This window comes from Propithecus coquereli, unplaced genomic scaffold, assembly GCF_000956105.1.
Source record: "Propithecus coquereli isolate 6110/MARCELLA unplaced genomic scaffold, Pcoq_1.0 Scaffold656, whole genome shotgun sequence".
NCBI classification, from domain to species: domain Eukaryota; kingdom Metazoa; phylum Chordata; class Mammalia; order Primates; family Indriidae; genus Propithecus; species Propithecus coquereli.
Genome location: NW_012152574.1, coordinates 232,437 through 250,041, shown reverse-complemented (window position 1 = coordinate 250,041; position 17,605 = coordinate 232,437). Strand labels below are relative to the sequence as shown.

Sequence of the window (17,605 nt, the reverse complement as noted above, 5' to 3'; positions counted from 1 at the left end):
AACTTTTGAAGCTCTCTAACCTCATCCTCTTTTCAGAACATGCCACTGGGAAGGAAGGCATACCTGGTACACATGCTAACACTCTCGCCTATGCTCACAGCAGACATAGTTAATCAATCCCAGCACTCTCTTTTGTTGAATTGGGGCATTCCCTCAGAATCCTCCCCCATTGGCACATGAGATGAAGACTTTTTGTTGTTCCTTTTCTGGAATGCAAAAGATACGATCCTTTTTATAGGATGTGTAGTCAGCTTCTGGTACTTCCCAATGACTATTTTGAGCTCAACTCCTTGGAATTACCTAAAGATCTCTAGTTTTAGACTATGTTTATGGTAAGTAGGAAAGAAGACTTTGAAAAATTGAAGGTTATGAGGATTTTGGCATGTGCTACCTTTGAAATATTTTTTTCCACTGGCTTATTTGATAAACTAAGGCAGTTCTTTATTATTCTTTTTGCAAAATTTACTATAGCAGGGTGAAAGTTGTCAGAAACAAAATGGAGCCACTTGTATTAAAAAGAAAAATCTGACATATGTATCTAGGAAGGCCATGAAGGGAGTGTTCTCATACATAAATGCCTGATAATAAAATCTATGACAAAAGACTCCAAAACCTTCAAACTTGCACAAAGGCCACCGCAACCTTACACAAAAAATACTTCTGTGAGACATCTGCCCAACAAGTGCCTGTCCAACCTCAGACTGGTACCGCCCTTGTTATTGATCCTTGTAGCTGAGAATAATCACCTCATAACAATTATGTAATCCTCCTTATTTCTCCTTTAAAAATCATTGTCTTCCTTTATCTCCCTGTTTAAGAACATAGTTTACTATGGCATATGTATTCCCACTGCAATGCGTTATTCTCAAGTACATATAATTTTCTTTTAGAGAGACTCTTTCTGTTCATTATTTAGGGTGAAGCAGATACTAATCCACTCTTAGGGTAGAGATCGACTTTGGTCAGAATCAGTACAATCTTACCTCTAGTTTATTCGTACCATTTTATGTATCATACTAATGGTTACACTTGTGACCTTTTCGCAGTGTGTATATCTTCTATTTGCAGGAACATCACAGAGCTAAGTTAACTTCTCATAAAAATCTCACATTGAGTCAGTAGAAACATCAAAGTGTTCAAAAAAGCTTCAGCAGCTTTCTTGTTGAACTTTTCTTGTTCTTAAGGTTTTATAGATTATTCTTGGTCTTGAAATCTTACCAGGTTTATGGACCGACCATAACTCCCCCAGATTCATATGTTGAAGCCCTACCCCCCAGTGTGATGGTATTTGGAGGTGGAGTCTTTGGGAGGTATTAAACAATTAGGTTTCACAGAGGTCCTGAGGGTGGGGGCACCCATGATGGGATTAGTGTGATTTTAAGAAGAGGAAGAGGAGGATTCGAAATGGCTGACTAGACATAAGACACCAGTTCTCTGAAAGAGGAACCAAAATTATGAATAGATAATCATAACAGGAATAAAATATCAAAGAGAGAATACAAGAACCCAACACAGAATTCATGACAAGACTGAGACACACACACACACACACACACACACACACACAAGGACTCAGGAGGCAGAGACAGGATAGGAGGCCGAAGGGACCTGGTATTCCCTGAAAAAAGTGAGTGGGAGTGTTTTGGCTTCCCTCATCCCTCCTGCGAACTGCCGGTATCCCAGCTGTTGGAGAGCTCCTCCACCCTCGCCACGCGGGACACTAGTGTGGGTGGTGATGTGGGTACTTCCTGAGCACATCACACCAGACTGAGCGGCAGCAGCAGGGGACCATTGTGACGGCACAGCCATCAGGGGACTGTGTTCCGCCCAGGGAACCTCAGCCCTTGTGTCGCCACATCCTGGTAGCTCCCACTGACATGCCCCAGCACCCGCTGGGAGGGCAGCTGCGGCACAGCGCTGGCTGGACCCCCGTCAATCCAGCCCTCGAGGAGCGCTGTTCCTAAGGGAAGGGAGAGTGCAGCGCCCAGGGGGCGGCCCCCGGGACGAGGAAATCAAAGCATGCGCTTGCTTTTCGGTGCTTGAGAGTGCCCTTGTTGGGGCTGTGAGGGGCGGCTCCGCTTCCAGCTGGGATTGACTCTGTGCTGGGCTCTGCAAATGAAGAGCGAAATCCCATCCCACCCTCCAAAGGGGGCCTCTGTGTTCCAGCCCAAGCATAAAGAGGGGGACTTCTCGTTCCCTTGCACTCTCTGCTGCAGACAGATCCACTACTGCTGCCAGGGGAAGGCGACACAGGTGAGCTGGCGGGCAGCCTATCTGTGGCTGTGAGGTGCGACTGAGACCCTACTGGTAGCGGGGCCTCCAGTAGGAAAGATGGGGCTTTCTCCGCTCTCTGCAGGGAGCTGCACCTTTGCTGCTGCAGAAAGCAGGAAAGCTCCTGAGCTATGTGGGGGAAGACTTTGCACCTCATCCACTACCAGAGGGCATCAAGGTTTACCGTTGAGCCCTGGGCCTGGAGTCCTGTACAGCTCTCGGCTATATTGTAACCTGCAAATAAAACAGCAGTATCTGATCAAAATGAATACCCCCATTGCCAGGACGGGGTGAGAGAGGAAAACACATCACATACCAATGGCCAACAAACATATGAAAAATGCTCAACATCACTAAGCATCAGAGAAATGCAAATTAAAGCCACAATGAGATACCATCTTACACCAGTCAGAATGGTTATTATTAAAAAGTCAAACAATAACACATGTTGGCAAGGATGAGGGGAAAAGAAAGACTTATATACTGTTGGTGGGAGTGTAAATTAGTACAACTTTTATGGAAAACAGTATTGATATTTCTCAAAGAACTGAAAATATTAATAGAATTACCATTTGATCCAGCAATCCCACTGCTGGATATCTACCCAAATGAAAATAAATCATTATATCAAAAAGTTACCTTTGCTTCTATATTTATCACAACTCTATTGACAATGGCAAAGATTTGCAATCAATATAAGTGTCCATCAACAGATGAATGGGAAAAGAAAATGTGGCATGCACACACACGTGCACACACACACAATAGAATACTATTTATTAATAGCTATAAAAAAGAATAAAATTGTATCTTTTGCAGCAACATGGATGGAATTGAAGGCCATTATCTTAAGTGAAAAAAATGGGAAACAGAAAGTCAAATACTGCATGCTCTCCCTTATAAGTGGAAACTAAATAATGTGTACACATGGACATAGAGTAAGGAATAATAGACATTGGAGACTTGGAAGAGTGGGAGGGTTGGAGAGGAGAAAGGGATGAGAAATTACTCACACAATGTAATATATGTTACATCTTTTTTAGTTCTTCAAACTGTGTCTAGTCTACTAATAAGCCCATCAAAGGCATTCTTCATTTCTATAACAGTGTTTTGACTTATAGCATTTCTTGCTTGTTCTTTCTTAGCATTTCCATCTCTCTGCTTACATTGTCCATTTGTTCTTGCACGTTTTCTGCTTTACCCATTAGAGCCATTAGCATATTATTATAGTTGCTCTCACTTCCCAATCTGATAATTTCAACACCCCTGCCACATTTAGTTCAGATGCTCACTTTGCTTTTTCACAATTTTTTTTTTGTCTTTTAATAGGCCTTGTAATTTTTTCTCCATAGTCAAAAATGTACAGGATAAAAGGAACTGCCGTAATTAGGCTATGAAGTGATAATCTGTGGAAGGAGGGAAAGCATTCTATGGTTCTATGATTAGGTCTCAGTCTTTTAGTTAGTCTGTGTCTCTGGACTGTGAACTTCACATCGCTTCTCAGTCATTTTTCACCCTTATATGAGACAGAAGGGCTAGAATGTGCTGGAATTGGATATTTTTCTTCTCCCATATGAAAGGCTAGAGCTGGCTGGAGTTGGGTATTTTCCTTTCCCTGGGTCAGTTAGGCTCTGATAAAACCCCAGAAGATTAAGGTGTGATTAGTTTCTCCTGAGGAGATACCTTCCTAAGAACAGAATTCTCCAGTATATTTCAAAGAGTTCTTTCTCTCCTATCCCCTGAATGAGGGGATTTTTCTCTGATATTCACTGTGAGAAACTGGTCAAGCTTCTAGAGTAACAAAATTATGGTAGCCCACTGTGACGGGCTCCCCCAGGAGTTTTTAACTTTTTGACTTATCTACACAGAGCCTCAAGCAATTCATCAATTATAGTTCAGGTTTTTCTACCCTAGAACTGGTTCCCACAGTGTTGTCTGCTTGTGAGTCTCTATCTTTTTTTTTTTTTTACTTCTTGTAAGCAGTGACACCTATATTCACCTGACTTGTATTTCTAAACTTGGAGGCAGCAATTTACCCTATGTCCTCACCTTTCTTATTGATTCAAGAAGAATTGTTAATTTTTCAATCTGCTCAGTGTTTTACTTATTAGGGTGGATTGGTAACTTCCGAGCTCCTTACATGTGAAACTGAAAACCAGAATTCGCTGTCACATTTTTCCCAACTGATCCTTTTAACGTGCTGTTGAATTCAGTTTCTAGAGTTTTGTTGAGGATTTTTGCATCTACGTTCATCAGGGATATTGGCTTTTTTTTTTTTTTTTTAAGACAGAGTCTCACTGTGTTGCCCCGGCTAGAGTGCTGTGGGGTCAGCCTAGCTCACAGCAACCTCAAATTCCTGGGCTCAAGCAATTCTTCTGCCTCAGCCTCCTGAGTAGCTGGGACTACAGGCACGCGCCACCATGCCCGGCTAATTTTTTCTATATATTTATAGTTGTCCGATTAATTTCTTTCTGTTTTTAGTAGAGACGGGGTCTCGCTCTTGCTGAGGCTGGTTTCGAACTCCTGAGCTCAAACAATCCGCCCGCCTCGGCCTCCCAGAGAGCTGGGATTACAGGCGTGAGCCACCGCGCCCGGCAAGGGATATTGGCTTTTTTTCCTTGTATTGTCTTTGTCTGGTTTTGATATCAGGGCTATTCCTTTGCCCTTTCTTAATTGGATCATTTATCATTTTGTTGTTAAGTTATGAAATACTTAAATATTCTGGATATTAGGTCCTTATCAGATATATGATTTACAAATATTTTATCTCACTCTGCAGGTTGTTTTTGCTTCCTTGACATTGTCCTTTGATTAATAAAAATTTTTGATGTCCAAATTATCTACTTTTTCTTTTGTCTCCTTTTTTTGGTGGCATATCTCATAATCCATTGTAAAATCCAAGGGTATGAAGATTTTTCTCTTTTTTTCTGAAAATTTTTTATAGTTTTAGCTTACATTTAGGTCTCTGATGTATTTTGAGGTTCTTTTTTCTTTGTATAAGGTGTGAGAGAGTACTCAAATTTCATCCTTTTGCATGTGTATATCCAGTTTTTCACCCTTATTTATAGAAGAGACTACTCTTTCTTCCATTGAATAATCATGGCACCCTTGTCAACAATCAATGGTCATAGATGTATAGATTTAGTTTTAGGCTCTTAATTGTATTCCATTGGTTTAAATGACTATTCTTTTAACAGTATTACATTATTTTCATCACTGTAGCTTTGTAGTAATTTTTGTAATTGAGAATTGTGAGTCCTCTAACTTTATTCTTCCTTTTCAGTACAGTTTTGAACATTTGGGGACCCTTGCAATTCACATAAATTTTATTTTCCATTTCTGAAAAAAAATAAAAGTTTATTTCAATTTCAATAGTGATTGCTTTGACTCTGTAAATCACTTTGGGTGGTATTTGGAAGACTTAACATCTTACTAATATGATGTCTTTCGAATCTATGACAATAAGATGTCTTTATTTAGGTCTTCATTAATTTATTTCAGCAATGTTTTATAGTTTTCAATACACAAGTCTTTAACTTCCATGGTTTAACTTATTCCTATGTATATTATTGTTTTGAATGCTATGGTATATGAGGCTGTTTTCTAAATTTTCTTTCAAATTGTTCATTGTTAGTTTGAAGAAATATAACTGATTTTTGCATGTTAATCTTATATTTCACAACTTTCTGAATTTGTTTATTAGCTCTATTTTTTCTGTGTGAATTCTTTGGGATTTTCATGCCATCAGTGAATTAAGAGAGTTTACTTTTTCCTTTACAATTTGGATTTTTTAAAAATTTATTTTTCTTGCCTTATTGCTCTGGATTGACTTCTAGTATAATATTTGAATAGCAGTGGCATATCATATATTATTGTCTTGTTCCTGATGTTAGGGGAAAGGTTTTCAGTCCTTTACCATTGAGTGTGTCAACTGTGGGTTTATCGTAAATGCTCTTTATCAGGTTGAGAAAGTTTTCTTCTATTCCTAGTTTATCAGGTGTTTTTGTTTTATCATGAGAGGGTTTTATATTTTATCAGATACTTTCTTTGCATCAATTTAGATAGCCATATGTTTTTCCCCTCATTCTATTAATACGGTGCATTACACTGATTGTCTTATATTTTGAACCATCCTTTCATTGCATTTCACGCATACACCACTTGTTTATGGTATATAATCCTTTTGGTGTCCTGCTGGATTCAATTTCCTAGTATTTTGTTGTGGATTTTTTTTTTTTCATCTATGTTATAAGAGATGTTGTTCTGTAGTATTCTTTTATGTAACATCTTTGTCTAGATTGGCTCTCAGGATAATACTAGCCTGATATAAAGAGTTAGAAAATCTTCTATTCTTTTCTATATTTTGGAAGAGTGTGAGAAGGATTGGTGTTTATTCTTCTTTGACTGATTGGCATACTTCCTCAGTGAAACCATCTGGTCCAAGGCTTTGTTTATTTATTTATTTTAAGGGACAGAGTCTCACTTGTTTTCTCAGACTGGAATATAATGAGATGATCATACCTCACTGCAGCCTCCAAATCTTGGGCTCAAGCAGTCCTCCTGGCTCCAACTCCCAAATAGCTGGGACTACAGATACAAGCCACCATACCTAACCTGGGCTTTAATTTTTGTTGTTAATCATTATTGGTTTAGTCTCTTTACTTAGTATAGATAAATTCAGATTTTGTATTTTTTTCTTAAGTCAGCATTGGCAGTACTTTCCATGTTATTTCTTTGTCAATTGATTGTTCAAGAGTGTGTTGTTTAATTTGCACATATTGGTAAATTTTTTCTGTTTTTATTCTGTTATTAGTATCTAGTTTCATTCCATTGTGTTCAAAGAAGATATTTTATATTATTTCAATCTTTTAAAAGTTATTAATACCTGTTTTGTATACTTCCATATGGTCTATCCTTTCTGTGTGCACTTGAAATCAACATAGATTATGCTATTTGGCAGGGTGCAGGGAGTGTCTGTACATGCCTGTTAGGGCTAGTTGCTTTATAGTGCTGTTCAAATCCTCTATTTTCTTATTGATCTTCTGTCTAGTTGTTTCGTCCATTGTTAAAAATGGGGTATTGAAGTTACCAAGATTAATGTAAAAATGTCTATTTCTCTCTTTAATTCTGAAAATTTCTGTTTCATATATTTTAGACCCATTGTTACTTGAATATATATTTATAATTACTATATCTTCTTGGATTGACTATTTTATCAATATATAATGTTTTGTCACATGTAACAGTGTTTCGTCTAAAGACTATTTTGTCTAACATTAATATAGTTACCAAGCTATATATTGGTTACAATTTGCATGGAATATCATTTTTATTCTTCATTTTCAATCTACTTGTCCCTTTGTATCTAAAATGAGTCTCTTGTAGACAGAATATAGTTGGATCATATTTTATATCTATCTTGCCTACCTCTGCCATTGATTGTAGAGTTTAATACATTCACATTAGAGTAATTACTAAAAAGGAAGAACTTACTTCTGAAATTTTGCTGTATTTTTCTGAATGTCATACATTTTGCTTCTTTGTTTCCTCCATTAATGCCATTTTTATGTTCAGTTAATTTTTGCAGTAAATTATTTTGATCCCTTTCTTATATTCTTTTGTGTATATTCTATTGATATTGTCTTTGCAGAAACCATGAGGTTATTATATTTTCCTGTTTCTTTACAGGCTTTATGATTTTTTTGATGAAAATTGGATATTTTAATATTACAATGTGTTAATTTTTGGAAATCAGATTCCTCCCCTTTCTCAGAGTGCATTGGGTTTTATTTTTGAAGGCTGTGATAGTCCTTTGTTTAGGTACTTTTCCAAAGTATTTTTGGTAACTGAAGTCTCTGTTCCTTTAGTTTGTCTATACCTAATGTATGACAGAGATTTCCTTGAATGCCAGGATCTGAAATAACAGCAACAAAAAACAAAAGAAAAGAAAAAACACATTAAACGAACAAACAAACATACACCTCTCCCAGTCTTTGCAGATTGACTCTGTGCTAAGGCATTCCTTTAATACTTAGCCAGACTTGCACTGAGCCTAGAAATCAAAACACAGTGGAAGTTTAAGGTCTTTGTCAGTCCTTTCTGACCATCTGTCTTGCCCTGAGTGTGCATTTGATTTTCTAAATTTCCTCCCACACACATGGATGCTTTTGAATATCTTAATTTACCAAAGTATATTTTCCAGATTTTGCTCCTGGGCCTTAGGCAATCTACTGTATACTTCAACTCATAATATTCTTCCCCAGTTACATGCAACTTGAAAGTTTGACTTGCCAAGTTTCTGAACAATGCCAATCACTTTTCCAGCTTGTGTTCTGAGTTAGTTGAAAAAGGATGTGCACATTATATCAGTCCTTCAGGTAGCCCCACGAAGTTAAAAACAGACACACTGATTGCAAGTAAGGTCTGCACTGCTTCCCCTGGAACTAGGGACCAAGGTTCTACATTGCAAATTCAGGCTGCTACCACTTTAAGACTACTACCATCGAGGACAGTGGGTGGAGCAAGAACAAGTAAGGACATTACAAAATTTTCTTACCATTTTTAAGTTGCCTTTTTCTTTAGTCAGCATTTACTTTGTTGCTATAAATATTTGGCTGTTTTCCAGAGTTCTGAAAACATTGGTTCTGACAGCTTCTGCTTAATTTTGGTGTTTCAGGAGGGAAACAAACACTTATTACTGCTTACTCCAACATTTTGCTGACCTCACCACTAATGGGGTTTTTAACTTTATCTTTTAAATTAACATACTTTCCTATATTATTTTTCTCTTCTCTTTCATGATTTTTGCCAATATTTTTGAGATTCATTTTTTCCTTCTTGTGGTGTAAGCATTACATATTCTACATCTATTTACTAAAAGTTACCCTCAAATGAGCACCTTAAAAATATGTTTTTTCTATACATTCTGAGAAGATATGAGAATGTTTAATATGCTTTTACTTATTTTGTGCTAATTCTCATGCTTTTATATTTTTAAAAATAATTTGTAATTTTGGTTATTTTGTGCCCAAATCCAGCTAGAAATTAATCAATTTAAAAAGGATTCTTAATTTCAGCTGTATATGATAATGTCTTTGTTTTCAATCCATCATCACCTGTAAATTAGTTTTTAATATTTGCATATAATGTCTGTTTCAGTTTGTTTTTAGGTATGACATATAATGAACTGAGTCCAGTTTCAGGAACCTCTTAAAGTTGTAAGTGAGAAAAGAATTTACCGTGTCCATGTCAGTCCAGCCCCCAGAAAATTCATGATTACTCTCCATGAAACCCATGATATTTGCATATTTATAAATAGTGATTTATAGGTGATATCAATATCCAACTGCTCTTTCTGTTCTTAAATGAATGTTTCTATGTCAGGGACTCTGAAAACTTGTCCTACTATTCTATTTACACAAGATTTTCACAACTGTTACTCTACAAAATGTTTGTGGCCAAATGATTTGGGAATATTCCGGTAGAAATCTAATGTAAGCAGGCATAGCCTTTACTATACCAATAAACTTTGTAAATTTCTAAGAAATATATATACTGAGACTCTCAAACTTATTTGACCAAAGAATCTTTTGAAAAGTTTGGGAAATGCTTGTTATAACAAATATGTTACTACCAAATCTTCTGTTGTGATCTCTCTGAAATAAAATCCATGTGTGAAAACCTACCCTATTGATATACTTCAATTTGTGATACATGTACATGTATACAGTTTAGGAGGTCATGTATACAGTTTATGAGGTCTTAATATAACATGTCCCTATGCAAATTGCCACACTATTACAAACAAAGTAATTCAGGATTTCAGAAGAGAAGTATTTTTATGGAGAGGATTTGAGTATTTAAATATGAAGTAATGATGATAATTCCATGGAAATCATGCCACTATACATGTACCTTGCTGAGGGTGAGAACTTTATTTTTATTTTTTCAAAATTTTGTTTTAGCATGTGAATTGAGGGCCTGGAAGTCTTGTATGTTGAAGATGTAAGCGTTCAGAAGGAGTTCTTTGTATAGGATGTCCCTCGAAGAAATTTGCTCTTGGTCACTCTTGTGCTTGGCACTAATTGCCCTATTAGGAATACAGGGTTTCCCAGGTCCCAGTCTGGGTCTGACATCATTTGATATAGTAACAAACTTCAGTGTTTTCTGGCTCTAGAAATAAGCACTTGTATACCAGATTTGGTCTTGGATTCAGAGATCTATTTTCAGAAATGGATGACTCTGGAAAGCTCGTTTATAAGCATCGTCTTCTTGGCTTATTAAACTAATTGGAAGAGTGAAGGGACAAAATTTTCAGAGGTGAGGAAATAATGAGGACTACGTATTTTCTCTTCCCCATCTACAAATACTAAAAATTCTCTATGTAGAGAAAACATAATAATTATTTCCATTAGTTGCTCAAATCAACCTTCCTCAAACCACCCAGACAATAATTCACCTTGCTTTCATGCCTACCTTCTATTAAGTATTTTTGCTTCTGAATAACATATTAAATTGACTCTTACTATTTTGGAAGAGATTTCAATTTGAGATAAACAATATTTATACAGCTCCCTTAATTTTGAAAACTGTGCATTCAGGAAGATGGAAATGCAGAAATAGAAAACCAAGAAAAGGCAGTTTTCCTGTATTTGGGGGAATTTCCTTCTCACTCTTAGCTTTCTTAAATACTTTTTAATTATACAGTTTAAGGTAGTGAAGATATGAATTCTTTTGGTATTGTCATAACTTTGGAAATATACATGTTGCGGAGACAGATAACATTTTTATATGTATATATGGTATGTGTTCTTGCTCCCCCGGCTCTCTGAATCATTCTGTTTTCTCAAAACTGATAAAGAATTAAAGAAACTCCATTCATATTCAAATATACACAGTTTAAAATGTGGTATGTAGTAAATTATGATGCTCATGGGTTCTATTTTTCCAGGGACAAATAAGTGAATGGAATTGGATTGGATTAAATACATATGGGCATTATGACTATACCAGAAGAAAAACTTGGAGATATAAATATATAGTAGTTACCTTAAAAAATACCTCCTAACATTTCTGGAAAGTATATTTCACAGTGTTACTTTTAAAAACTGGTCTGATATAATTGCTAAGGACATTGAAATTTTTTAACTAAATAATGGAGGGGAGGGCATGCAGTGAGGGGATAACATGTATCTTGAAACAGATATTTGTGTTTTTAGTGAACCTTATTATATGTATATTATATTGCTGTATGGTTAATATATGCTATATACACAACTGTTGATAGTTAAAAGAGGAAAAATAGGAAGAAAAGCTATTTAATAGAATGAATAAAGGCATTTGTCTACTCAAAACATATTTATTTGGTGCCTACTCTGTTCATAAATATGCCTTTATGCTAAGGATAATAAGAAAGACATTTAAGATAAATATCTTAGCTCATTAAGAGGTTCCTTTACATTTTAGAACACCTGGCATGCTTAATGTAACATGTCCCTGTGCAAACTGTCACACTATTACAAAGTAATTCAGGATTTCAGAAGAGAAGTATTTTTTACAGAGACGATTTGAGTGCTTCCTGAAAGATGTTGGTCCGAAGATAAAAATGAACAGGTAAGTAGAATTTGGTAAGGAAAAAGGAAATCGAATAGCTATAGAAACGAGGAGATACAGGATTGGCAAAGAATTTGATTAAAAAGAACTTTGCGTGAGCTTAGTAAATGGTTTGATTTGGCTAGAACAAATTATAAACACTAGGAGATAATTCTGAAAATAGAAGGAAACTGAAATTGTGCAGAGCCTTGTCTTCAATGCTGAGGCTTATGAATTTCACGTTTTAAGAAATAAAAATTATATTTTGATAAACTTTTTTATTTTTGTATGATTCTTACAATCATGTACAGCGAAGTAAGGAAGACTAAAAGCCAAAAGATAAATGACCACCTAGAATACTTTGCTGTCTAGGATGATATAAATTAAAATCTTTTAAAAATATTAAATGAAGGATAGATTGGTTGAAATGCATAAAAGATACAAAATGTCATCATTACATTCAAGGTTAAGTTTGAATAGTTATGTAATGATGGATATAATTGATAAATAATTTTAAAGTGAAATTTTTTTGTTAGATGGTGTCTCATTGGGACATTGTGTGTATATTCAAGTAAAGGACCAGGGAGAATATATGTGCTAGGAGTAAAAAGCAGGATTGAATCATGTTTTAAGTTCCTTATTTATTCAAATATTTTTGAAATAATAAACTTAAAGATATGTAGATCTCGTATTTTCTCTACAAAATATTTTTTTCAACTATTTTCCCCTCTCTGTAGATGACAGTTGTTCAAGAAATGAACCTGTGACACACCATTGATCCTTTCTTCTCACTCTCCTAGTCTAGTCAATCTTGTCCTGTTGAATCTAAGTACTAAATATTTCAAGTCTAACAATATAAGTCTTCCCTGCTGCCACCAAGCCATGCCTTTCCTAGAGTACCGTGATGGCACACTAACTAGTTCCCACATCTCAATTTACTGCTTGCTGATCCATTCTGCAATCCCAGGCCAGGTATTTTTTAAATGCAAGTATGTCAATTACTGGCTCCCCACTGACCTACATCGCCTCTTGACCTGCTTAAAGACCCCTCAAAGGCTGACCCTTACAACCCTTTGGATAAATCCAAAACTTTAACATAATTTAAACATTTCTATTCCTTTTTATGTGTGTCCCTTTTGCAGCCTAATCATATGACACTTTCCCCACCATGTTCTGTGTTCAGCCATACTCTGCAGATACCCCTCAGATACTCCATACCCGTTCAGCTTTAATCCTTAGCATACTATTCCTTCTGCCAATAATAATCTCTCCTTACCTCAAACCTCATCTGTTCACTGGTCAGCTCCTATTCATCCTTTATTTCTCTACTTACACACCACTGGCGAAGAAAGGCTGTCTGATTGCCATCAGGAAAAAGGCACCACACCTTTTGTTGGTATCCCCTTTCTAAAAAATGCTTTTTATAAAAGTTTTAAAAAGATTTTTAAATTTTTAGTTATTATGGATACATAATAATTGTACATTTTTCTTATCCCTAACTCCTTGAGCAGATTACTAGCAGTAATCTATGAAATGAAAGTGCTACTAAATTATTGGTAATGTTTTGTAATGGGATCAAATGGACTACTACTTACTATATAGCATAAAGTTTTATAAAGTTATATAAAGGAAAATATAGATTATTCTCCAAACATGACTTCAATAAATCTATCAAAAATATTTTTTTGAAAATTTTGTTACTTTAATTAATATAAAAGTAAATATCCAATTAAAATATTTTTAATAGGGCATGAAAAATTATTTACAACTTATAACAGTACTTTTCTCTGTAGACTGTGTTAACATACTCTAAACTAGACTTCTCATTTTTACAGTATAAGAAAACTTGAAAGAAAACTATTTAATATGCAGATAGTATCTATTAAGTAGTAAAAATATGATGATTGGGTATTTCATATTCCATCCTTAGCACAATACTGACAAATGAATGTGTCAACGTACAGTATTGAAATAACCATGTGCATTTTTTTTCAAAAATATATCTGATCTTTATTTGCAACTTTTACTATTGACAACTGATAGAGTAACTGCAAAGAAGATGTCCATATGTTTGATGCCTTTTTTTTTTCTTTTACTTTTAGTCTTACAAGATGCTGCTGAGAAAAAAGAGGATGAGCTTTCCAGAAAAAAATGAAACAGTATGGAATAACTGAGCAATCATTAGTTATTAATCACTTTTCATGTGGTCTATTTTATGTCACCATATCTTTTAACAGTTCTCTGTAATTTCTGCATACTTCCTCCTGGAGATACACAGCTATTTCTCTCTCTCTCTCTCTCTCTCTCTCTCTCTCTCTCTCTCTCCCTCTCATTCAGTGTCTCTCTCTCCCCTCCCAGCCTGTGTCCTATACACAACACTCCCCCATTCTGCGTTCCGAGGGTCAATTTATCTCAAGTGTATTTCTAATTCTAATTGCTTTCCATTATTTAACATCTATATTTTTATACTTATCTCTCTCCTTTTCATGAGTAGGATGATGAAAACAATTAATGAGAGTTTGGGAGGTGATTTCGTACTGGTGGGCTTCTCTGATCAGCCACAGGTTGAGAAGATCCTCTTTGTGTTTGTGCTAATCTCCTACCTCCTGACACTGGTAGGCAACACAGCAATCATCCTGGTCTCCTGTCTAGATCCTTGGCTTCACACACCCATGTATTACTTTCTTACCAATCTCTCCTTTGTTGACCTCTGCTTTACCACCAGCATTGTTCCCCAGCTGCTGTGGAACCTGTGTGGTCCAGCCAAGACAATTACCCCTATGGGCTGTGCCATCCAACTCTACGTGTCTCTGGCTCTGGGATCCACTGAATGTGTTCTCCTAGCTGTCATGGCATTTGATCGTTATGCTGCTGTTTGCCGACCACTCCACTATGCCACAGTTATGCACCCACGACTTTGCCAGTCTCTTGCGGGAATGGCATGGTTGAGTGGAGTGGGCAACACCCTGATTCAGGGCACCATCACCCTTCGGCTGCCCCGTTGTGGAAACCATAAGATTTACCATTTCATCTGCGAAGTACCTGCCATGATCAAGTTGGCCTGTGTGAACATTCAGGCCAATGAGGTCCAGCTCTTCATGGCTTCCTTGGTACTGCTTCTCCTCCCACTGGCACTCATCTTGGTCTCATATGGGTGCATTGTCCAAGCAGTGATGAGGATCAGGTCAGCTAAAGCCTGGCGTAAAGCCCTTGGAACTTGTGGGTCCCACCTGTTGGTAGTGACCCTCTTCTATGGGACTATCACAGCTGTCTATATTCAGCCCAATAGTTCATATGCCCATAGTCAAGGTAAATTCATAACCCTTTTGTATACTGTAGTAACGCCCACCCTCAACCCCCTCATTTACACTCTAAGAAACAAAGATGTAAAGGGAGCTTTGAAGAGGTTGTTGCAAAAAGATCAGAGCACAGGAGAGTGAGAAATTCTCATGAAGTAAAGGTACAGACCTGTCCTAACTAAGGTGGGGGTACAGATGGAAAGAGATCAGAAGGCATTACCCAGAGACAGCTGACAGAAGTGCTGCCAAACTAAACTCACAGACTCTCTGGAGAATCCGTAAACAGCCGAAATTGCTTTCTTTCATCTCTGTACTTAGTGTTCTCAAAGTCACCTTACCTAGACTGACATCTTTGTCATCTGCCAGCCAATCAATTTGCCCTATAAAGTAGAACAAGATCTACTTTTTCCAGAATCTCTGAAGTTGTTCTTCTTCCCTCTCTGCTCCTCTTAGAATATAAATCCTGGTTCTGCCTTATTAGATGAAATAAATCTATTGATTGTTTCCCTTGTATAAAAGTTAGCAGCTAATATTCATTAGCTAATGCCTTTGAGTTATTCTTTAGCAGTTTGTGCCTGTAGATACAGCGAGTATTGCCTGTCTGGACCTCTCCTTGGACTGCCAGAAACTTAGTCTGAACATGCTCCTTGCCTGCACTGACTCCTCCACTCATGCTCCCTTAGCCGCTCTGGGAAGTCCCTGGGTTGAAGTTTTTTGTTGGTTTGTTTTTTCACCTTCTATGCTTGATTCTTTGCCAAGTTAGCTTTTCATTGGGATTTTGATTGTCCATAGCCAATTGTATCCACTCTGATGGTGGATTTTGAGTTTTGATTTGTATGTTCAGATTGTTAAGTGATTTCTGTCAGATGACAGATCTTAAAACTCCAGTCCCTGCCAGTGAAAGGTGACAGGAAGTTTGTATCTGATTCATGTGGTGAGTGTGTGTGCATGTGTTTGTGTTTGTGCATGTTTCTTTGCCCATTTTGGGGTGATGAAAATGTTCTAAAATTGATCATGAGGATGGTTGCACAACTATATGAAGATACTAAAAAGCATTGGATTATATACTTTAAATGGATGAATTGTATGACATGGGACTTATATCTCAACAAAGCTATTAAGTTTTTTAAACCTCTAAATAATTAAATAATTTGAAATCAATGTTCCTTCAGGGTTCTTTAAATAAGTCAAGCAAAGAAGAGGGGAAAAAAAAGTATGACATTGCAAATTGGACAAACTAAATCAGGAAAATGAGGGTTTCTTATGGCAATATAAATCCAGACAACATTTTAAACCTTAAGCAAAGTAATTCTTTAATGGAAAACTGGTGAAAACTACTGTTATTATGTTAAGGGACATGAACACTGAAGAAAGAATGTCCTATGAAATTCAAAAAGGAATCACAATAACATTAATATTTCTCATCAGATGAGGCCTCCTGAGGTATCTAATGATATTTAGTTATATGTCTTTATTTCTTTTGATATTTATGAATGCTTTGTTTCTACTTTAAATCATATTCTCTTACATATACTTGTCTAATTTTCACAAGAGTTGATAACATTTTTAATTTTTATAAACATAATTTTTTAGCAAAATATCAGTATGCCTTATCTTTGTGTAGAGTGAGGTAATTAATTAAAATATAATTTCCCTTAAAATGCAGTGTAGCTCTGACTGACTTAGAAAGGTTAAGTCCTCATATCAAGTTGAAATAAAAGACTCCTACATTTCTAAGAACATATGCCCTTATGCTTTAAATGATGCACCGATTCTTTCAGATTTTTATTTATTAAGAGCTAACATATATCCTAAAAGTCACCAAATAAAATGTTTGATCTCTAATTTATATCCTACTATTACTCAAATAACAAATGAAATAATCAGTTAATAATATAAAAATTCTATTTGGTTAACTAAAGCTGGTCAAAATAATTTTTTTTTTTTTAGTTGAAACAGAATCTCACTCTGTCACACAGGGTAGAGTGCAGTAGTGATCATAGCTCACTGCAACCTCAAACTCTTGGGCTCAAGCTATCCTCCTGCCTCAGCCTCTTGAGTAGCTGGGACTACAGGTGTGTGCACCACCATATCCAGCTAATTTTTAATTTTTTTTAGTAGAGACAGGGTCTCACTTTTGCTCAGGCTGTTCTCGAACTCCTGAACTCAAATGATCCTCACACCTCAGCCTCCCAGAGTGCTAGGATTACAGGCATGAGCCACCACACCCGTCCTCGAGGTCAAAATAACTCTTCAGAGAAGAGTTTAACATTTATCAAGTTTTTTAACATCTATTAAGTTTAAGTTTAAGTCTTCTAATTATATTTACATGTATTAAGTTTAAGATACCACATATATATGAGATAGTACTTGCATGTTGCTGCTCTCTGCTTCTGTCTGATACCACAGTGCTCGAATTTTGTGGGGACACAGCCATTATCATG

At 36.3% G+C, this 17,605-nt stretch overlaps 1 protein-coding gene across 1 annotated transcript; it reads left to right on the top strand.

The window, feature by feature from the left end:
- The first annotated feature begins 14,357 nt into the window (after positions 1–14,357).
- On the top strand, positions 14,358–15,302 carry LOC105823022 (olfactory receptor 2G3-like). Its single transcript, XM_012660100.1, has one exon. The coding sequence runs from the start codon at positions 14,358–14,360 to the stop codon at positions 15,300–15,302; it is 945 nt and encodes a 314-aa protein (XP_012515554.1).
- The last annotated feature ends 2,303 nt before the right edge of the window (positions 15,303–17,605 follow it).

What these genes read in the sequence shown, in the direction of transcription:
- LOC105823022 (XM_012660100.1), top strand. Translation starts at nt 14,358, where the DNA reads ATGATGAAAACAATTAATGAGAGTTTGGGAGGTGATTTCGTACTGGTG.